General features: G+C 40.9%; 1 protein-coding gene across 2 annotated transcripts in view; it reads left to right on the forward strand.

Moving 5' to 3' along the window:
* snx13 (sorting nexin 13) overlaps window positions 1–23,850 on the forward strand; it is a 180,476-nt gene that overhangs the window by 15,362 nt on the left and 141,264 nt on the right. For both annotated transcript variants that reach the window (XM_060824730.1, XM_060824731.1), the window contains exon 2: window positions 6,902–7,014. In XM_060824730.1, the coding sequence (XP_060680713.1) occupies window positions 6,902–7,014 (113 nt within the window). The remainder of the gene's footprint in view (window positions 1–6,901; window positions 7,015–23,850) is intronic.

The following is a 23,850-nucleotide window of genomic DNA, read 5'->3' on the forward strand; positions in this document are numbered from 1 at the left end:
TGAAATAATAGGTTTGAAAATTGCTAACATTAACATGTGTAACTTTAAAACCACTACATGATGTGTTTCCACACTGGCTCCTCATAAAGAGTGACACACACATCCAATAGGACAAATGTTAATTTACAAGATACCCTCCAAGAACTGTGAAAACACTTTTCATAGGACAAACAGGAAGAAAACTGACCATGTGAATGTATGAAAATCAACTTGCCACTGCTAGATATGATCGGTACACACTCGCTTTTGATAAAGAATAACATTACAGCTGTACTCAGGTAGGATATTCCCGGAAATGCATCCATGTAAGTTATTTGGGTGGGACTGAAAAATATGAAATGGCTGATCACCTTTATTGGGATTGTATTATAGACCCCCTAATAGTCATAGAAAAATTTGAGAACAAATTTGTAAGGAGATCTCCGTTATCTGTAAGACTAATAGGTTATAGTTGGGGATTTTAACTTTCCAAACATAAACTGGGACTGCCATAGTGTTAAGGGTTTAGATGGAGAGGAATTTGTTAAGCATGTACAAGAAAATTTTCTGATTCAGTATGTGGATGTACCTACTAGAGAAGGTGCAAAACTTGACCTACTCTTGGGAAATAAGGCAGGGCAGGTGATTGAGGTGTCAGTGGGGGAGCACTTTGGGGCCATTCTATTCGTTTTAAAACCGTGATGGAAAAGGATAGACCAGATCAAACAGTTGAAGTTCTAAATTGGAGAAAGGCCAAATTTGACGGAATTAGGCAAGAACTTTCAAAAGCTGATTCGGGGCAGATGTTAGCAGGTAAAGGGACAGCTGGAAAATGGGAAGTCTGTAGAAATGAGATAACAAGAGTGCAGAGACAGTATATTCCTGGTAGGGTGAAAGGAAAGGTTGGTAGGTGTAGGGAATGTTGGATGACTAAAGAAATTGAGGGTTTAGTTAAGAAACAGAAGGAAGCATATGCAAGGTATAGACAGGATAGATCGAGTGAATCCTTAGAATATAAAAGCAATAGGAGTATACTTGAGAGGGAAATCAGTGGGCATGAGATACGTTTGGCAAATAGCGTTAAGGAGAATCAAAAGGTTTTTACAAATACAATAAGGACTAAAGGGTAACTAGGGAGAGAATAGGGCTCCTCAAAGATCAGCAAGGTGGCCTCTGTTTGGAGCCGTAGGAGATGGGGGAGATACTAAACGAGTATTTTGCATCAGTGTTAACTGTGGAAAACAACATGGAAGATATAGAATGTAGGGAAATAGATGGTGACATCTTGAAAAATGTCCATGTTACATTTGTTTTGGATTGTGCTTGAGGAAGTGCTGGATGTCTTGAAACGCATAAAGGTGGATAAATCTCCAGGACCCAATCAGGTATACCGTAGAACTTGTGAAGCTTGGGAAGTGATTGCTGGGCCCCTTGCTGAGATATTTGTATCATCGATAGTCATAGGTGAGGTGCCCCAAGATTGGAGGTTGGCTAACATGGTGCCACTATTTAAAAAAGGTGGTAAGGACAAACCAGGGAACTATAGATCAGTGGGCCTGACGTCGGTGGTAGGCACGTTGTTGGAGGGAATCCTGAGGGACAGGATGTACATGTATTTGGTAAGGCAAGGACTGATTCAGTATAAAAAGAGTTCCTGATAAAGGGCTTTTACCCAAAATGTTGATTTTCCTGCTCCTCAGATGCTGCCTGATCTGTATTTTTCCAGTCCCACCCTCTCCATTGATTAGGGATAGTCAACATGGCTTAGTGCATGGGAAATCATGTCTCACTAACCTGAGTTTATTTGAAGTAATAAAGAGGGTTGATGAGGGCAGAACGGTAGATATGATCTATATGGACTTCATTAAGGTGTCCGGCGAGGTTCCGCATGGGAGACTGGTTAGCAAGGTTTGATCTCATGAATACAGGGAGAACTAGCCATTGGGATACAGTACTGGCTTAAAAGTAGAAGACAGGTTGGTGGTGGAGGATTGTTTTTTAGATTGGAGGCCTGTGACCAGTGGTGTGCCACAAGGATCGGTGTTGGGTTCGCTACTTTTGGTCATTTATTTTAATGATTTTGGATGTGAGCTTAAGAGCTATAGTTAGTAAGTTGGGAGATGACCCCAAAATTGGAGGTGTAGTGGACAGCGAAGAGGGTTACCTCAGAATACAACGAGATCTTGATCAGATGGGCCAATTGGCTGAGGAGTGGCAGATGGAGTTTAATTCGTATAAATGCGAGGTGCTGTATTTTGGAAGGCAAATCTTAAAGTCCTAGGGAGTGTTGCTGAACAAAGAGACCTTGGAGTGCAGGTTCATAGCTCCTTGAAAGTAGAGCTATAGATAGATAGGATAGTGAAGAAGGCATTTGTTATTGCTTTCCTTTATCGGTCAGTGTATTGAGTACAGTAGTTAGGAGGTCATATTACAGCTGCACAGAACATTGGTTAGGCCACTGTTGCAATATTGCTTACAATTTTGGTCTCCTTCCTATCAGAAAGACGTTGTGAAACTTGAAAGGGTTCAGAAAAGATTTACAAGGATGTTGCCAGGGTTGGAAGATTTGAACTATAGGGAGAGGTTAAATAGGCTGGGACTGTTTTCCCTGGATCATCGGAGGCTGAGGGGTGACCTTTATAGGGGTTTATAAAATCATGATTTGATTGGATTGGATTAGATTCCCAACAGTGTGGACACAGGCCCTTCAGCCCAACAAGTCCACACTGACCCTCCGAAGAGTGACCCACCCAGACTCTCTGACTAATGCACCCAACACTATGGGCAATTTAGCATGGCCAATTCACCTGACCTGCACATTTTTGGACTGTGGGTGGAAACCAAAGCTCTTGGAGGAAACCCACGCAGACACTGGGAGAATGTGCAAACTCCACACGGACAGATGCCCAAGGCTGAAATTGAACCTGGGACCCTGGTGCTGTGAGGCAGTAGTGCTAACTGCTGAGCCACTGTGACGCCCATGAGGGGCATGGATAGGATAAATAGACAAAGTCTTTTTTCTGGGTTGCGAGAGTCCAGAACTAGAGGGTATAGGTTTAGGGCGAGAGGGAAAAGATATAAAAGGGACCTAAGGTGCACCTTTTTAATGCAGAGGGTGGTGTGTGTATGGAATGGGCTGCGAGAGGAAGTGGTGGAGGCGGGTACAATTGCAACATTTAAAAGGCATCTGGATGGTAGGAAGGGTTTGGAGGGACATGGGCCAGGTGCTGGCAGGTGGGACTAGATTGGGTTGGGATATCTGGTCCGCATGGATGAGTTGAACCGAAGGGTCTTTTTCCTTGCTGTACATCTCTGACTTTATTTCCAACTACGCAGACAACACATTCACCTGGGACAATGTAACCATCCTAGCACAGGCAAAACAGAGACCCACGAGAGAATTCATGAAAACCTGGTACTCTAACCGGAACTCAATCAACAAACACATTGAACAGGACATCATATACAAACCACTCAGATACAGAACTGTAAGTACCAAAAAACAGACACACACAAATAACAGGTGGGTCAGACTGCCAATACCATATTGAAGATGCACTGATGATGTCACCTCGTGAGGCGACAAAACACTTGCCGAAAACCAAATGAATCTACGATTTCCGAACCTATTCCTGCTGCAAGTGATGGGAATTGGTGTCAAGGAGGACGTCACGTGGTGAAGTGCCAGCAACCCACACTTTGTCTGAGGACTCCAAAATAATATTTGATCCAGGGTCTGGTCCATGCAGTAGGATGAGACATGTTTGCATTTATTCTTCCAGAAGGTGCACCTGGAGAGTTCTGTGGTCAGCAGCCTGACGGAAGAAGATGGGTCTGTAATGTCATATCAGTCTGACATCCTGAAGCTCAGCCAATCCTTTTATGCTGGACTACATGACCCAAAACCCACAAACAGCATGGTCTCTCAATCATTCCAGTCCTCTGTCACTCTGGTTTTAAACAACAACATTCAGGAAAGGCTGGACCAGCTGTTATCTCTAGGTGAGCTGACCAAAGCCGTTGAGCCCTTTGGAAAAGAATAAATCTCCCCTAAGTGATGGCTTATCAGCTGTGTTCTATTTAGCTCTGTGCGACTTGGTGGGTCAGGACCTGCTGGGGGTGTACGACAGTATGCTTCTGGTAGATAGCTTGTGTGAATCCATGAGGAAAGAGACAAGAGGAAGGAACTTGGAACTTAGCGACCAATTTCACTTTTGAATGCGGATTATAAAATCCTGTGTACAGTCATGCCAATTAGGTCAGGTCTTCTCTGGGATCAGTGATTCACCCCAACCACTCCTGTGCTGCACTGGACAGGAAAATCCCTGAAGAGTGCAAAGCTATCTACCAGAAGCATACTGTCGTACACCCCCAGCAAGTCCTGACCCACCAAGTCGCACAGAGCTAAATAGAACACGGCTGATAAGTCATCACTTAGGGGAGATTTATTCTTTTCCAAAGGACTCAACGGCTTTGGTCAGCTCACCTAGAGATAACAGCTGGTCCAGCCTTTCCTGAATGTTGTTGTTTAAAACCAGAGTGACAGAGGACAGGAATGATTGAGAGACCGTGCTGTTTGTGCCTACATGCAGGACAGGGGAATGGACATCTACCTCATCAGCATTGATATGTAATGCCATCCTCATTATGATGGCCATCTTTGACCATCAGCTGAAACAGACTGTGTAGAGACCCTTGGTATGCAAAAGCTAAATGTTACTGTATACTGATGTTCTGTCTATCCCTGGTGTTACAAAGGATTAGCCTGGCCTTGTTGCTGCAGAATGCAAATAGTTTGATCATTCTGTATCATCTGTCTCTTGTGGAAAAATTTGTAAAGGAAAACACTTGACTACAAGTCCATCAGGCAATGGTCAGCACATAGCATCCTCTAACCTTGCGGGAGAAAGAGAGAGTTGATCGTGTTGGGTGGTTCCCTGAGCAGACTGTCAAAGTAATTTGGCAGTATGCCTCATTGCCAGAACGTCCCAGTTAGCACCATGATATTGCTTGGCTGATCCTGAGAAGGGCTCTGTATACCCGATCCCAGGACACTGCATGCTGCCATTGAAGCAATGGTGGGGTTTGGGAGAAGGAACTGTCACTCGTCTTCTGGAATGTGCCTTTGCAAAGAAGGTCTGAAGTACGATACTTTTGTTTTTGAAAAGGTTCTTCTTGAGCAGCTCTGTGACGCAGGGCTCGACTCTATGGTCTGTTCCCCTAGATTAAGGGGTTTGATTTAATTTCAATCATCTGCAAAGAAGTACTGAGCGACTGATGGATCTGCAGGCTGACAAATCCCTAGTTTCAAATGGATTTCATCATAGGGTTTTAAAAGTGGTGGCTTATGAGAGAGTAGATGCATTGGTGGTGATTTTCCAGACTCCAGCAAATTTTAGAAACATTCCAGCACTTTGTAAAATAGCAAACATCAATCCTTTCTTGAATGAAAGAGGGAGGAAGCTATAGGCTAGTGAACTTGACGCATGTCTGTCATAGGGAAGATGTTAAAGTTGATCTTGAAGGAGGCTTTTAAGGAACAGTACGTTTAACAAATGTATTGGAGTTTTTTTGAGGGAGTGTCATTTGGTGATAATTAAGGGGACTCTGTAGATGTACTGTAATTGAATTTCCACAATGCATTTATCAAGGTATCACGTAAAATATTAATGCACAAAGAAGGAGCTAATGGTGTAAGAGGTACCATAATGAGAATTTTGTTTTCTTAGCGTTTGGAACTCTGTTCCACTGGTGGTGCAATCAAAGGCAGTTTCTTGATAAGTAATGAGATGGAAGATAAGAAGGGTAAGTGGGATTGTTGAGTAATCAATTCATAATTTTATTGAATGGCAGAGCAGACTCTAAGAGCTTTCCCCTACTGCTTAGCAACCTAAATTCATAAGATCAACTAATTTTATATTTATAAAAGGTGGGATTTCTTCATCACTGTATCATGGCAAATATAAAGATTTAAGTTATGATAATTTAAATTCTGCCTTAATCATGTGTATATCCCAATCGTTTTACTTGGTGGTTTTTGTCTGAAGACTTTTCAATGTTGGGTATTTATGCTGCTTGCCGAGATCTGTTCAGATGAAATTAGAATTAAGTTAATCACAGAAAATATGAAATCCACACCGCTGGATTTTTATAGGTGACTTTTCTCAAGGACTGTGGTGAGCTACCTCGCTGCTAACTGCAGAATCCAAGTCAATGTTTGTGCATCTTATTGTCAAAATAAATCTTGGAAAAGAATGTTCAAAATTCTTTTTCAATTTTTTTTCAGTCTGAGGTCTTTTATATGTAATGGTGCTGACTGGATCTGACTTTTTTTTAATTTGTGTGCTTTCTAATACCAAAGAATGAGTCCAACACAGTTTGGCTTTAATTAGACATTTGGGTATAATTCTGCTTATGGGAGTGATGTATGGTGGGCAATTAATATAAACCAGCACAGTGTCTTGGTTTAAGAGTAATTACAAATCATCTGTGCTATTTGAGGCAGAAAAAAGTTTATGGGTCATGTAAGCTACTTGTGGAAATTCATTTAGTGTACCTAAATCTTGAACTTGAATTGAATTATACAGTGCTTTGACATATTGCATGATAATATCAAGAAATTTATTGAATTCCCCCACCCCACCCACCCAAGAGCTCATATTGTTAACGTGTCTTTTGCATGCCTTTCATGATGGCCCAGAGCATGTAACCAGAGGTGGTGCAAATTATTAAGAACATTTTTTTTCTCTATTTTTTTGTGTCTACATTCGTGCCTGAGTTCATTGGTTTTACTTCCCACAGTTGGATTGTAATTTACTGTTGAGTTATATATGCTGTAAATTACTCCAGTTTTTATCAAATATTGTTGGACATGCCTTTATGTTCTCTTTCCTCACACATGCTTTTTTTGTTATTGTTTCAGGCTGGTGTTTCCATATGGGGATGGGGAGGCCTTGGCGTCGTTCTTTTTGTAGTCACTTTTGGACCTTTTGCTATATTTTACTTTGCGTTCTATATCCTGTGCTTTCTTGGTGGGTAAGTATAATGTTTTATTACAACATTGTATCCTCTTATTATCTCTGTAGATAAAAACGATGTTACTTGTGGATGTCTGCTGTATTAACTATTTGAGTCTGTGGCTATTCATCGAAAATGATGCACGGAAGTATTTAATTCTTGACTCATTTATGTCTGTGCTGCATAATCTTCTTTCAAATTGAGTATCTTGCTAGAAATTTTAATTTTAACAATGATTTAAAATCTAGCTGTGGTAGTAAAAATGTTTCTTTGGTTCAATATTATAAAAATACTAGAGTAGCTGCTCACAAAAAGGAGTGGCAGTGGTGCAGTGATAATGTCACTGGACTAGTAATGCAAGAATGCAGGCTTGAATCCCACCACAGCAGATATTGAAATTTAAATCCAATGATATCTGGAATTGAAACTTAGTCGAATGACAATTGTGTAACCATTGTTAATTTGTTTGAAAAATAAATCTGGCTTTCTAACTTTTTTTTTAGTGAGGGAAATCTGCTGTTTTGTTTGGTCTGGCTTGCATTGACTCCAAATCCACCAAAATGTGACTGACTGACTGACTAACTAATTCTTCTCGTATGGTCCTGATAGCCACACAGTTGTATCAAACCGCTATACCTTCTGAAGTAGTGCAGACTATTCTGTATTGACCTAAGCACTGGAAATGAAAATGGAAAATTAACCCTGTTGCCCTAATGATTTCCTGTTGTGCAGTAGCTTTTATGCCAAAATTAGGAGACCTGTCAAAAGGAGATAACTTTTGGAATGCACCTGTGGCAGGTTGTAAAGGAAACAACAAAAATAAGAAAGGCCAGTCTGCGAATCACAGAAACATCCATATGTCGCAGCAGTAGAAGCATAAAAATAAGGTGTCAGTGTGGTGAAGCTGCCACATTGCACTTCTTGCATACCAAACAGTGGAAGTCACTTGCACTGTACAGAACTGAGCAATCCCACAATCAGTACATCAGATTTAAGCTCTCCAGTTCTGTCACATCTGGTTATAAATGATGGTGAATATTTCAACAGATAACGGAAGTCTTCACAATAACCCCATCCTTATTGATGACAGAGCCCTAGCACATGAGTTCAAAAGAGAACACTGATCCAATTGCATCTCTCTTCTTCCTGAGCTCCCAGAATTACACGTCAGTCTTCAACCAATTTGATTTGTCAGAGTGACATCTAGAAATTTTGTTTTTTTATTGTTTCATTACAATGATAACAAAAGTCAGCATTTGTTAGCCATTCATGATTGCCTTTAAACTGAATGGCTTGGTCAACAATTTTAGAGGGCAGTTAAAAACCTATGTGTGGAGTCATATGCATGCCAAACCAACTAAGTATGATAAATTTTCTTCTTTAAATTTAGTAGATTCGTGAACCAAATTTATGTTATCACAGTCAATTATAGTTTAGTGGTTGACCTTACTTAGACTAGCTTTATATTTCAGATTTGTTTGAATTTTAATTCAACTAGCTGCCGTGGTGGGATTTAATCCCTTGTCACTGTATCTTGGTTTTTGGATTATTAGACCAGCGACATTAACAGTATATCACTATCTTCTCGAGAAATGGCTGAAGGCACTGGACATTCTAAAGATTGAGTTCTGACAACATTCCAGCAATAGCATCGAAGACTCGTGTCCCAGAACGAATTCCACCCATAGCCAAACGTTTGCAGTATAGCTACAACACTGGCATCTTCCTGACAATATAGAATATTAGCCAGGTTTGTCCTGCACAAAAAAAGCAAGACAAATCCAACCTGGCTAGTTACCACCTTTTCCCAGTCCTCTTCATCAGCACAATGACGGAAAGCATCATTGTCACTTGCTGAGTGATAACCTATTCATTATTTATTTTGGATTCAGGCCAAACTAAGAAACAGGTCATTTGGCCCAACAAGTCCAGACTGACCCTCCAAAGAATATCCCACCCAGACCCATTCCCCTACCACTCTATATTTCCCCTAACCAACGCACCTAGCCTACACATCCCATGTGGGTTTTACTTGGACTATTTGGTTCCTGACCTTGTTACAACCTTTAGTTGAAAAATAAGCCAAGGCACTGAACAGCAGAGGTGAAATGATGGTGACTGCCTTTGCTCTTGTAGCAGTGTTCAATTGAGTCTGGCATCTGGGAATTCTCATGAGATAGAAATTGACTCTCCCTACTGTTTGGATTCACAGCCATTGGACGATGGATATGTTCGTTGAAGATTACTCCTCTCAGTCCCAGACATCACTGCAGGAGTTTGACAGGGTATTGGCCTTGGCCTAACCTCTGTATGCTTCATCAGTGACACTCCTTCCATCATAATAACAACTGGGAGACTTGCTGATGATTACATAAGTTTCAATGCAATTTGTGATTCAGCAGCTCCGCTCCATGCACAGTAACACCTAGACAGCATCCAGGCTTTGATCGGTGGTGTTGCTGTTACTTGCCTCTAACTGTCACGTAATGGCTATGCTAAACTAGAAGCAAAACTAAGTGTTTTCTCTTGACTTTCAATGGCATTACCACTGCTGAATTGCTAAACTTTTGTAATCTATCTGTTCAGAGATATTCTTACATGCCTCTGGAACAGAAGGGACTTCAACCCGGGTCTCCTGATGCAGGGGTAGGGGCTCCACCACTATATCATAAGAGGACTCGAAACACTGGTATAGGCCAAATGGACCTGTTCAGAGATATTATGACACAACTTTGGACCAGATGGAACCTGAACACAGGTTTCCTGATCTAGATGTAAGGGCGTTACTGCTGCACCGCTTTGGCATCTCTTTATAAAAATGTGAAGACTGAGCATTGCTTTGTATCATAGTTGAATAATTTTGGCACAGTTATGTGCTTAATAAATCAGCTTTAATTAAGCTGGTCAGGTTTTTGTTTAATAAAAAGATCGTGTATGCTTTTGGAGTTATAGGATTTCATTTCAAAGAAGATCTCCAGCTTTTTAGGGAAAGAATCATTTCCTCATTTTATTATGCACTCTTTTATGGATTAATTTAATTACCATTGCTTTTGGACACGTTTTGTGGGATCCTTTGCAGCCTAGAAAAGTTCTCCACTTCAAACAGTACATTGTGTTTAGTAATAGATTATACTTTTATGAAATTAAATTTTGGCATAATCAGAGAATCTCTACAGTGTGGTCGGTTGAGTCCACACCGACCATCTGAAGAGTATACCACCCTGACCCAAACCCCTACCTTATCCTACACATCCCAAGACATCTTTGTAACCTGCGCATCTTTGGACGATGAGAATAAACTAGGACACCCAGAGTAATCTCACGCAGACACTGGAAGAACGTGCAAACTGGAATTGAACGTGGGTCCTTAGCTCTGTCAGGTAGCAGTGCTAACCACTGAGCCACCATGCCACATAATCTGTTTCAAAGTATAAGAAATGCTTACAGATTTAATTTGTTTGGCTAGGCAATCATTCCAAGTAAAATGATTTGTATAAATAAACTTGTGACCAGGAGTCAATTTGGGTTCATAATACAATATAATTTTCTGTTGGGTTTTGTTATACTTGAAAGGCTTTAAGGACGACCCAAATCTCAATGTAGTATAGCTACTTTGTTTACTTACATCATAGTAATATGATTCATTGCCGATGCTTAACCCAAAAAAGTTATTCCAACACTAACGAGGGGCAGTTTAGAGTGTACATGTGGCACAGTCCAAAGTGTAACATAGAACAAGCAAGTTTAACTTTTGAACTTTCATTTTAATTTCAGAAAACATAGCCTCTTCTTATTGATCAGCACTGAAAGTTTGTGATTTTTCAGTTTGCAATAATTCTCAACTTATTCAACTGTTTTTATTAGCAGTCAGTAAGACAGTCTTCTAAAGTTGTCCTTTACCTCTTGGAAAATTTTTCAAAAGCTTGTTAAGCCTCCATCCCTGTTCTGGTTTACATTGAATGGCAATGTGCTTATTGTCTAACCAACCTGTTCAGACATGTTATGATATGCCTCTGGAGCAGGTGGGACTACATGGTAGTTCAAGAACCCACTCTTGAACTACCATGTATTTCTTAGAAAATTGTATGCCAAATTTGTACCTCATTGTGTGTTAATGCAGCAAATAGGCAGTTTGTACAAGATCTTGGATCGTTGTTAATTTTATGAAAGCACATCTAACTCCACTGTTTAGTTTTAACCCCCTCTCACACTAGGACCATGATAGAAATTAAGGGATTGCTGTTCTTGCTTTTGTTTAATTAGCTACCTTAACAGACAATTACTTAGTTTATATTTGAACAGTATTTATGATCATAAATTGCTTGTCAATTTTGTTTTAATCCTAAAAACAATAATATTGGTAAATGTTTCTTAGAAAAGATCTATTTCTAGATGTTAGAATTGAAAAGTTACTATGTCATAGTAAACCACTACAAAACTTTGATTAGACTAAACTCTGAATGTTGTGAGAAGTCTTGGTGTTCAGTTGATGAACTCCTAGTCTTTGCATTCCACCCTTTTCATAAGCTATTGTTGAAATTTTGAAAGAAAATTTCCAATGATGTTGTGTGTGGATAAGACTAGTGCTCTTTTTAATATATATTAATAACTTGGACTTGGAAATGCAGGGCATAATATCAAAGTTTGCAACTAAAACCAAGTATAATTACAGCAGACTTCAAGAGCGCAGAGACTGACAAGTATCTTTCAGAAGAAGATTGGATAAATATTTGAAATGAAATTACAGGGCAATGGAAAAGAGCAGGAGCATAAGTCTAAATTAAAAATTGCTCTTAAAAGCTGGTGCAGTCTAAATGGCATCCTTTTATATAATGTATCAATTTATGATTCCATCTCAATGCAAGGATATGGAGACCTTGGCAAAGGTGCAAATAAATAGTTACAAGATAACACCAGAACTGACAGGTCGCAACAAATTGGGAAAGATATAAGAGTCAGGATAAAGATAAAGCTGAAGAGTGACCTAATGGAGGCTGTAAAAATGAATTTTGGTTGCAATTAAATTCATGCTATTGTACAGATAAATGTTTAGCCTTTCTTCCAAATTAAACTTAGAAGAAAGCCAACTGCTGTATCTATTTTTAAAAGTCACAGCGCTTGAGGGGATTAAAACACTACATGTCAAAAAATACATCTTACTGCAGTCAGCTGAAGGATGAGAAAAAGGGGAAAATTACCCCACATCGTTCTCCTGTTTTTACAGTGTGTCTGGTTGAAGGGAGCAGCTTCTGATGGAGCTAACCATCAGCATAGACCATATGGGAGAGAAGTCTACTTCTGTACTGTCGACTCAATGTAACTTAATTCAATATTTGTTTATTTCAGCTGCTGGAAATTAAGCTACAGTAATTTAATTTTGCTTTCATTAGTGGAAATGTCTGCATAATATGATCCGTTCATGCTGACAAAGGATCATGTGAACTGATTTACAATGCTTACATGTATTGTATTCATTTTTATTAAGTCACAAGGTTTTATTATGGATTGTCCTCCAGGGTGGAGTTGATAACTTTACATATAGTTCTGAAATTTGAAGGAAAAGTGAGAACCTATTCAACTGTTTAGAGATGGAAATGTAATTTGTTAATTTCAATTTTTGAATGTTTCTTTCGCAAGGATGGCCAATGTTTATGTTAATTGGTAGTTGATGTTGAGACATTAGTGATTAGATTACTTACAGTGTGGAAACAGGCCCTTCGGCCCAACAAGTCCACACCGACCCGCCGAAGCGCAACCCACCCATACCCCTACATTTACCCCTTACCTAACACTACGGGCAATTTAGCATGGCCAATTCACCTGACCTGCACATCTTTGGACTGTGGGAGGAAACCGGAGCACCCGGAGGAAACCCACGCAGACACGGGGAGAACATGCAAACTCCACACAGTCAGTCGCCTGAGTCGAGAATTGAACCCAGGTCTTAGGCGCTGTGAGGCAGCAGTGCTAACCACCGTGCCGCCCACGGACTGTTACTTTGAAATACTGAGCAAGCTGCTATAGTATCAAAGTACTTCAAAAAATGAACTGTTTATAGGGCAATTAAGGGTTTGCCACTATATAGGTCAAGAGACATGTTTAGGATAGATTGGATAAAGTCAACTGATGTCAACCATTTTATACTTTTTGAAATGATAATCCAGCAGTTTCATGATTACTTCTGGTCTTTAATTTACTGTCAGATTTCAGATGATGTGGAGGTGCAGGTGTTGGAAGGGGGTGGACAGAGTTTAAAAAAAATCACACAACAGATGATAGTCCAAGAGTTTATTTGGAAGTACAAGCTTTCAGAGTGCCGCATTTTTTTGTCAGGTAGCTAATGTCCACGTAGCTTTGACCACCTCAGTCCAACACTGGCACCTCCACATCATGGCTATCAACACTACCAACTGACAGCTCAAAGTGGAGAGTATCTCCAAGAAGATCACACACATTTACACATACATCAAGTTTCTGCAGAAATGCAAGAAAGTGGAAAGGATCCCAAATGGACTATGGACCACGGACCCACTCAAGTTGACCTACAGCAGAGACTATACTATCACACCTCTTGCAAACTCTTCAGTTATTTCATACACCAACTCTACCAGAGCGGCACAGCTCAGTGGTTAGCACTGCAGCCTCACAGCGTCAGGGACCCATGTTTGATTCCAGCCTTGGGCAACTGTCTGTGTGGAGTTTGCACATTCTCCCCATGTCTGCGTGGGTTTCCTCTGGACTGTGGGAGGAAACCGGAGCACCTGAAGATGTGCAGGTCAGGTGATTTGGCCATTCTAAATTGCCCATAGTGTTAGGTGCATTAGTCAGAGGAAAATAGGTCTGGGTGGGTTACTCTTCGGAGGGTCGGTGTGGACTTGTTGGGCTGAAGGGCCTGTTTCCACACTGTAGGGAATCTAATCTAAACTGAGTCTAATCTACAGCAGGCGCCATAACCTTGAAATCGAGATGAAGTCCATATTTTCAGCTTGCACTCAAGTACAACAGTACTTTTACGAGACACTGCCAAGCAAGCGAGGCAACAGAACCACACCACCTACATGATGTGTAGTTGCAGATAGATGCTGTTTTGTTCAAAGAGTACAGAATCTGTAGGCAGTCAGTCCATGTGACATTTTATAAATACCTACCTTGGAAATAGAACTGGTCTGACTCAAGGTTGAACAGATTCTGCATTAGTGGTTGAACAGACTCTAACCTCATACATTCAAGGCATTGTCTAAGTTGAGATGTCACCTTTAAGTTATCTCAGGAACATGACTTGAAAAGGTTCTAGGATTTGCGTATTAATGAATCAAAACAAGCAACTCATTCTAAAAGATGAAACACTTAACAGCATTCTAGGTTTGTAAAATTTATCGCATCAGTTGTATGACACTTTGATCTTTTACTATAAATTCGGTGTCCTGTGATCTAGCCCCACTAGCTAACTAGTGAAGGAGCAGTGCTCTGAAAACTAGTACTTCCAAATAAACCTGTTGGATTGTAATCTGGTGTTGTGATTTTTTAAAAAAATGCTTTCAGATGGTAAACTGAATTCAAGTTTTCAAATTGCATTGGTGGAATTTTAGGTTGTATTCATAGTTGTCCTTATTGAGGGAGGGGTCACATTTAATTTTTTTTCCTCACTCAAGGAGCCAATGAGTGGTCTGGAATGATCAACAATTTGGTACAACATTGAAGGTGAATTTCAAAGTAAAAGTTGAGATATGAAGAAAAAGCATAACTAACTTGAACTTAAAAAGAGTCAAAGCAATGAGTTGAACTTCTGATTAAAAATAAATGATTACTCCATAAAGATACAGTTTAAGAGGAAAATACCAGAGCTACCTAAAACCTTCCTTGCATTTTCAATTAAGTTGCAAAACTAAAGCAAAGATGAGACTCCAGCCCTGATTACCAGGGAACACTGCTAGCTATGTCTACAGACCTTCCCTTCATCTCTGTTGCGCACTCTGAACTATGTTCGATGCATTCTTGAGTGTAGGCTTGGAAAGTAGTTTGCTTTTCAATCTAGATTTTCTGCCTCTTGGAGCCTGCTTTGTGGATCGATGATACAGGAGAAGGGGATTGGGTTACACAATTATTTCTTGGATAACGCACATCCCGGCAGTGCTATTTGTCTGTAATGTCACAGGAAATAGGAACCGTATTTTCAGATTGCTTACCTCTGTTCTCAATAGCGCAATTCCATTGTGGAACAATTTGGCACTTAGTTTTGTGAATGCACTAATGTCTGCGTTGAAATCTGCATGCCATTCTACGCATGCACCGATATCCGTACAAAGTGCAGGTGCCATTCTGCACATGTGATGCTGATGCTCAGCTTCATGCTGTTTCGCGCATGCGCCATTTCAGTGTCTTTGTGTTGCTCTGCTCATGCTCTGTCGTGATATCGTGCAGCTTTGCAGGAGAGGTAATTCTCAGAGAGCAGCTTTCTTGCATGTTTTTAAATATCAAAGTTATTTGATATTTAATAACTGTCAAAGTTATTTTTGTTTCATTAATAAATATGATTTCCGTCTTTGTGCTATATTTTGTGTTAGACTTTTGGGTGATTATCGAGTGATCATGAGTGATTTTTCTTTTGCGGGTCTGCTCCTAACCGCACTTTTCCTATAGGTCCCATTCTTTATATTACGTGAGGTTTTGCTGGAATGCAGTTATGGCATTATAGGAGACTATATGTGTTTACGTGCGCGCTGTCCGTCTGATTCACTTGGCTGCTTGCATAAGTACAAACCACCCAAATCTCTACCCTCTGGGTAAATGGAGTATCTCTGCATGGTCTCTCCCTCTCCATCAGGATGCACCGTTTCTGCGAGCCACTTTACCTCCCGTCAGCTGTGTTTTGGACAAGCCAACTAGGTTATTGATCTAGTTTGGAGGTAAAAACAATGCCTGCAAATGCTGGAAACCAGATTCTCGATTAGTGGTGCTGGAAGAGCACAGCAGTTCAGGCAGCATCCAAAGTGCAGCGAAATCGACGTTTCGGGCAAAAGCCCTTCATCAGGAATAAAGGCAGTGAGCCTGAAGCGTGGAGAGATAAGCTAGAGGAGGGTGGGGGTGGGAGAAAGTAGCATAGAGTACAATGGGGGAGGGGATGAAGGTGATAGGTCAGGGAGGAGAGGGTGGAGTGGATAGGTGGAAAAGGAGACAGGTAGGTAGGGCAAGTCCAGACAAGTCATGGGGACAGTGCTGAGCTGGAAGTTGGGAACTAGGATGAGGTCGGGGAAGGGGAAATGAGGAAACTGTTGAAGTCCACATTTATTCTTACATTCAACTCAGTTGCATTCAACGCATAAACCAAATCATCCGCCACCTCCAAAAAGATCCCACCATCAGGGATGTATTTCCCTCCCCACCCCTTTCCGCCTTCCGCAAAGACCGTTCCCTCCGTGACTACCTGGTCAGGTCCACGCCCCCCCTACAACCCACCTTCCCATCCTGGTACTTTGCCCTGCCACCGCAGGAACTGTAAAACCTGTGCCCACACCTCCTCCCTCACCTCCATCCAAGGCCCTAAAGGAGCCTTCCACATCCATCAAAGTTTTACCTGCACATCCACCACTATTATTTATTGTATCCGTTGCTCCCGATGCGGTCTCCTCTACATTGGGGAGACCGGGTGCCTCCTAGCAGCGCGCTTTAGGGAATATCTCCAGGACACCCGCACCAATCAACCACACCGCCCCATAGCCCAACATTTCAACTCCTCCTCCCACTCTGCCGATGACATGGAGGTCCTGGGCCACCTTCACCGCTGTTGCCTCACCACCAGACGCCTGGAGGAAGAACGCCTCATCTTCTGCCTCGGAACACTTCAACCCAAGGGCATCAATGTGGACTTCAACAGTTTCCTCCTTTCCTCTACCCCCACCTCATCTTAGTTCCTAACTTCCAGCTCAGCACTGTCCCCATGACTTGTCTGGACTTGCCCTACCTACCTGTCTCCTTTTCCACCTATCCACTCCACCCTCTCCTCCCTGACCTATCACCTTCATCCCTCCCCCACTCACCCATTGTACTCTGTTACTTTCTCCCCACCCCCACCCTCCTCTAGCTTATCTCTCCACACTTCAGGCTCACTGCCTTTATTACTGATGAAGGGCTTTTGTCGATTTCGCTGCACTTTGGATGCTGCCTGAACTGCTGTGCTCTTCCAGCACCACTAATCCAAAATATTGATCTAGTTTATTTGGCTAGGGACATGACAAACATTTTATAATCTGTTTCAAAACAGAATTCAGGATTTCTTTCGTAGACATGTTTTTCCTTCCAGGTTTGGATACATAGATAACTTTGCTCTTTTTTTAAAAAGTAGAAATTGTTATATTCTACAGCTTCTCTAATTTTGAACAGGATTAAATTTCCAAGTAATAAAAAAAGGACAAAATGAGTTAATTCTGTGATACATAAAATTATTTTAACAACCTGATTTAGTCACAAGCAAAATTGATTTCATTGCAATAATCAGTTTGAATAACCAGTGTTGGGGAGAGACCAAATGACTGCAATTTGAGTATTAAATGTTTGGCTTGCTTTTCTCAAGTTACTTTGCTCAACTTTTAAAAGGGCTGCTAATCAATTTTTTAAAATCCTTCAAGTTTTCATAGAATCATAAAATGCCTACAGTGCCGAAGCAGGCCATTCAAATCCACACCTACCCTGAGAGCATCCCACCCAGACCACCTCATGTAAGCACCCCCCCATTCCTGTAACCAATGTTTGCACATCCCTGGACTATCAGCAATTTAGCGTAACCAATTCACCTAGTCTGCACATTTTTGGACTGAGGGAGAAAACTGGAGCACCTGCAAGAAACCCATGCAGACTTTGGGAGAATGTGCTGAAAATGCTGATTTATATTTTAAGGGGCATGATGTATAACAGTCTGTATTACTGCAACTGTACAACATTTTTTGTGACAGCACTAGTGCCTTGTATACAGTTTGGATTCCTGACACCCGAATGTACTCTAACTGAAGACCGTGTAGAATAGTTTCATTGACACTTTGTGTGTCTCACTAAAAAAAACTAACCAGGAGATGCACTGCCCTTTGATGTGAAGGGCACTGCTTGTCACTGGCCACTCGGGTGTTTTCCTATCTTCCTGATGGTGGAAATTGAATAAAGCTTTGTGCACCTTGTGTCTCTCACTGTGTCTCACACCGCGCACACACACACACACACCATGGATGCTGGGGAAAAATTAGCACTACCGCAGTTAGGTGGTAGTGCGGGGGTTTAAAAAAAAGGAGTGTAAGAGCACTGCTTGTCACTGGACCATTTGGGTGATAAAAAAGAAAGAAAAGGAAAAAAAAAACGAATAGTTTCAGGATGCCAATTCCTGAGTTGAAGGAATTGTCTTATGGAAAGAAGATGAGTGCGCAACCAGGCTATCTAATGTGCCGCTGGACATTACAGCCAGTTGCCCCTGATGAACAAAGTAGATGCCACATTATCCCTGCACGTGTCCTTGGAATATCATATAAAATGTCTATCTTATATCTTGATTTGTTGCATGCACATGTACCATGCAATGATGATTCAGTTTTGCTTATTGACTTATTTGCTTATTTTGGCATGTCTCAATCGTACCAGCACTGCATGCTGTACCTATAGCATTGTATTTGTTGGGTGTAAGGTGCATAAGGCTTTTAGTATTAGAGACACTTACTCTTAAACATTAGTGGCTCCCCTTTGGAGCTGGAAAGAGGCCAGAATCTAATTATCTTAACTCGGATCTGATTTGAGAATGGTGACTCAGGATGAAATAAAACCTTTTTTTGTGGAAATGTGTTGTCAGTGTATATTAGGATAAGATTATGACTCTAGGAGTATTGCTGAGATGGAGCTTGGATATGAGAATGTTCAGAACAATTTTAGAATCATGAAAATGCCTGACATTATGATATTGGCAGGTTTATAACTTCTGAAAACAAAGTGCTGGAAATGCTGAGCAGGTCATGCAGCATCAGTGGAGAGAGAGTTATTTTCAAGTCCATGATCTTTCATCAGAACCAATGCTTGGTACAGGAGATAAGCAACAGAGTTTCTGTTCAAATTGTAATCTTTGTCATGATATAATAGTCAAAAGACAAAGATGATATTTAGCTCATTTTAGTTTGTGAAAAGGTCAGTGTGAGCACTCATTCTTTCATTACTCAGATTTACCATCTCTCCCTCTCTCCCTCTCTCTTCTCTCTATCGCATGCTCGCTGTCTGTAGTAATGCACATTCTTTCCTGATAAATGTTCACCTGACCCACCTTGAGATGATACGATCAAACCTACTTCCACCATACTTTCAAGTGGGTTATTCCAAAACTTCCACTGAAAGTTATTATTTAAATCTCTTTTTATTTAAAAAAAGCCTTTTTGCTTAGAATATTTCTCAAGCTTCCTCTTAGCCCAGTCCTTCTACTCAACTGAAGTATTGAAGTCCCTCAACCTTAATACCATTATGCAACTTCATTCTTTCTTAAATAAGGAGATCAAAACCGTACCGCCATTGCTTACAACTATAGCAAAAAGTTGCCTACTTTTACATTCTATTTCTCATTGGACTTGCCTTCCTAATCACTTGCTATTCTGAATATATTAACATTTTGAGACCTTAAACACATTCAGATCATTCTGTTTTGCAATGTTCTGCCATATTTTCCCCATTGAAATAAAATGTTGTTTTCCTACCCTTCCTAGAAAAAGTAGACCAATTCACATTTTCACAAACGTACTCTCTAATTGCCAAGACTTTTGCCTTTTCACTTATGTGCTTATGTGCCTTTGTAGAAGTGTGTCGACTTGTCTGGACTTGTCCTACCTGCCTATCTCCTTTTCCACCTATCCACTCCACCCTCTCCTCCCTGACCTATCACCTTCATCCCCTCCCCCACTCACCCACTGTACTCTATGCTACTTTCTCCCCACGCCCACCCTCCTCTAGCTTATCTCTCCACGTTTCAGGCTCACTGCCTTTATTCCTGATGAAGGGCTTTTGCCCGAAACGTCGATTTCGCTGCTCCTTGGCTGCTGCCTGAACTGTTGTGCTCTTCCAGCATAACTAATCCAGAATCTGGTTTCCAGCATCTGCAGTCATTGTTTTTACCTCTTCTTTGGGGTCATCAGCACAGTTAGCTGCTATACATTCCGTCCCTTCATCTGAGTCATTGATATAGATTGTAAATAGTTCAGATTCCAGTTTATTTCCCAATGACACTCTACTCATTACATCTTAAAATGCAAAGATGTCCCATTTGGGCCTACTGTTTCTTCATGATCCATTTTAGTTAAAATGGTGACTTTTATGTATATTAAAAAAACTGTTTGGATTTCACACTCATGACATACTAATGTTGGTCTATTTTGTTTTTGTGAATGTGTTTAATAATTAACTAGGTCCGTCTTTTCTGAACAATGATGTTAAGCTAGAATGTGTCAGAGAAGAGATGACTAAAAGCTTTGTGGAAAGTTAATGAAGTTTGTTTATTTTGTTGAGTTTACTTTCTTTTGGATTTAGAATAATCAAAGATTGATTCTTAACTTAGAAAACACAAAGCTTTTCTCTGTTTGAAGGAGACCAGAACAAAATCATTTGGAAGATTAGTTACCCCTAGCAAAAGGAACATGTTGAGAGCAGTTAAGGGGATAAGTCAGTTCAGGATAAGGATCTCAGCTGTGAGAATCAAAAAAAAGACTTTGCAACTCATTGACTAGAACAACAAAGAAGCAGTTGAGTCAAAATACAGATGTAGCAAGGAAGGAAAATTTCTCTGGACTTTGAGTTATCATAAAATGATAGTGTTAGGTAATGGTAGGATTGTGTTTTGCTGAGGATTTAAAGTCTTTTAAACTGTTATATTAGATATAGCTTGGTTCTTGTATTGCTTCTCTTATCTAATAAACTTTTATTGTTAAAATCAGATCAGCAGTCTTGTGAGTTTATGGCTCAGTAAAAGACCACCACATTAAATTAGAAAATAACAAACTATGATCTATCAAGTTGGATTGCATTTTGGTTAGATTTCTTTCAGTAGGAATCATGATACCATGCTAATATCTTAACCTAATGCCATGAGTTTTTGGCAAGAACTGTGGATAATGAAAGTTTATCAAAATAGTGGAGACAAAGGTCGTGTTTAGAAAGATGTGATGAATCACAGAGGCCAAAGAAAATGTATTGATATGGGAAATGTTAAACAGCCCATGACAGGAAAGAATGGAGAGTCTAAATCTAATTTAAATCTAAGGGTGAAATAACAGATAAGGTAAGAATACATTAAGAGAGTAAAAACACAAAACCTACAGCTTTTATCTGAATGCATCTCGGATCCAAAACAAAATAGACGAACTGAAAGTGCAAATCGAAATTTGGTCATTGATATTGATATGGCTACAGGATGACATGAATCAGGACTTCTTTATTTTAGGATATAATGCATATCAGAATAAGCAGAAATGTAGAGGGTGGCACTATAAATTAAAAATGGTATTAGCATAATAAATATGGATGACCTAAATTCAGGAAACAAAGATGTTCAGAGATTGGGTAGGGATGAGAAATGATAAAAGAAAGAAGTCTGTGGAGTAGACTACAGATTCCCAGCATTAACTGTTTGTTGGAGTGGAGCATTTTTGAAAAAAATGTTATTTTAAAAGCATGGTAATAGCATGGAAGATTAAATTACATTTTGACCAGAAATGTCAGATAGGCAAGGATAGCCTAGATGAAGAATCCATAGAATGTTTTCAAGATAGTTTCTTCGAGCGGCATATTCTGGAACTGGCAAGAGAGCAGGCTATATTAGATCTGTTGTGCGCAATAAAATTGGAGTAATAATGTAACTGTGAAGGTACTCCTAAGTAACAGTGACAATTATATAATTGAAGTTTGAGGGTGGGAGGAATGGATCAAAGACCATCCTTAAAAAAAAGGGCTACCGTGCTGTCAAGAGTAGTCTGGCATTCATTTCCGAGATGCCTTTCATGTAGGAGAGAGTAGCTAGGGTTTCTGGGTGTGTTTTGTCTGCTTGTTTGGGTTTGTTGTGAGAAATCGGCAGACTGTGTTCATTGGGTTGAAAATGTGTTGCTGGTTAAAGCACAGCAGGTTAGGCAGCATCCAAGGAACAGGAAATTCGACGTTTCGGGCCAGAGCCCTTCATCAGGAATGAGGAGAATGTGCCAGGCAGGCTAAGATCAAAGGTAGGGAGGAGGGACTTGGGGGAGGGGCGATGGAGATGTGATAGGTGGAAGGAGGTCAAGGTGAGGGTGATAGGTTGGAGTGGGGTGGGGGCGGAGAGATCAGGAAGAAGATTGCAGGTTAGGAGGGCGGTGCTGAGTTGAGGGAACCGACTGAGACAAGGTGGGGGGAGGGGAAATGAGGAAACTGGAGAAATTTTAGTTCATTCCTTGTGGTTGGAGGGTTCCCAGGCGGAAGATGAGGCTCTCCTCCTCCAGCCGTCGTGTTATGAACATAACAACACAACGGCTGGAGGAAGAGCGCCTCATCTTCCGCCTGGGAACCCTCCAACCACAAGGAATGAACTGAGATTTCTCCAGTTTCCTCATTTCCCCTCCCCCCACCTTGTCTCAGTCGGTTCCCTTGAACTCAGCACCGCGCTCCTAACCTGCAATCTTCTTCTTGACCTCTCCGCCCCCACCCCACTCCAACCTATCACCCTCACGTTGACCTCCTTCCACCTATCACATCTCCATTGCCCCTCCCCCAAGTCCCTCCTCCCTACCTTTTATCTTAGCCTGCCTGGCACCTTCTCCTCATTCCTGATGAAGGACTCTGGCCCGAAACGTCGAATTTCCTGTTCCTTGGATGCTGCTTAACCTGCTGTGCTTTAACCAGCAACACATTTTCAGCTCTGATCTCCAGCATCTGCAGACCTCACTTTTTACTGTGTTCATTGGGTACCTGTTCTTTTTGAATACGCTATAATAGGTGACATCTTGGAAAGGACTGCCAGATTACTCAGACCTCTTGGCATCATGGTAGCCCTAAAACACACCAACCCACTAAAACCGTAGCTAATGAACTTGGAAGACCCAATATAGACGACAAACAAAACTATAATGCCATTTACTAAATACCTTGCAAGAACTGTAACAAACATTACATGGGACAAACAGGCAGAAAATTTAGCCATCAGGATACATGATCATCAACCAGCCACAAAAAAAAGACATGACCCACTCTCACTAGTATTCTTACATGCAGATGAAGAAGGACACCACTTTGACTGGGATAATACATCCATCTTTGGACAAGCCAACAGAGAGAGAGAGAGAGAGACGAGAATTCCTTGAAGCATGGCATTCCAACTAGACCTCTATCAACAAACATACTGACTTGAATCCCATTTACCACCCCCTGAGAGAAAGAACAGGAAATGATGTCACCGACCCAAGGAAACCTAAATACATAAATAGAAAGCAGGTCACTAACACCAGTGCTTCACTGAAGGCTCACTGATGATGTTACCTAGTATGGTGATGAAACATCTGAAAATGAACCTTCCAGCTTAGCGAGCAAACTTACATTCAGAACTAAAGCTCCTTTTTGGGCAACAGTACCCAACTATACCTTACTCAGTTAATAAATTCACCTTGTGTGGAATCTAGTGAAGAATCAATCCAAGGACTAACTCTGCTTAAGCAAGATAGAAGATCCCTGGCGAGGAAAAGGGAACTGCTATTTTTCCCCTTACCAACCATTAAACAGCTACTCCATTTCCATTTGTGGATAAGAATTCTGAAGACTGAAGCCAAAATTTCAGTCCCCTCTGCAAATATTATTCCTTCAGCTATCTCTGGCAACTGTTTTGTG

This window comes from Hemiscyllium ocellatum, chromosome 5, assembly GCF_020745735.1.
Source record: "Hemiscyllium ocellatum isolate sHemOce1 chromosome 5, sHemOce1.pat.X.cur, whole genome shotgun sequence".
Taxonomy (NCBI): Eukaryota; Metazoa; Chordata; class Chondrichthyes; order Orectolobiformes; family Hemiscylliidae; genus Hemiscyllium; species Hemiscyllium ocellatum.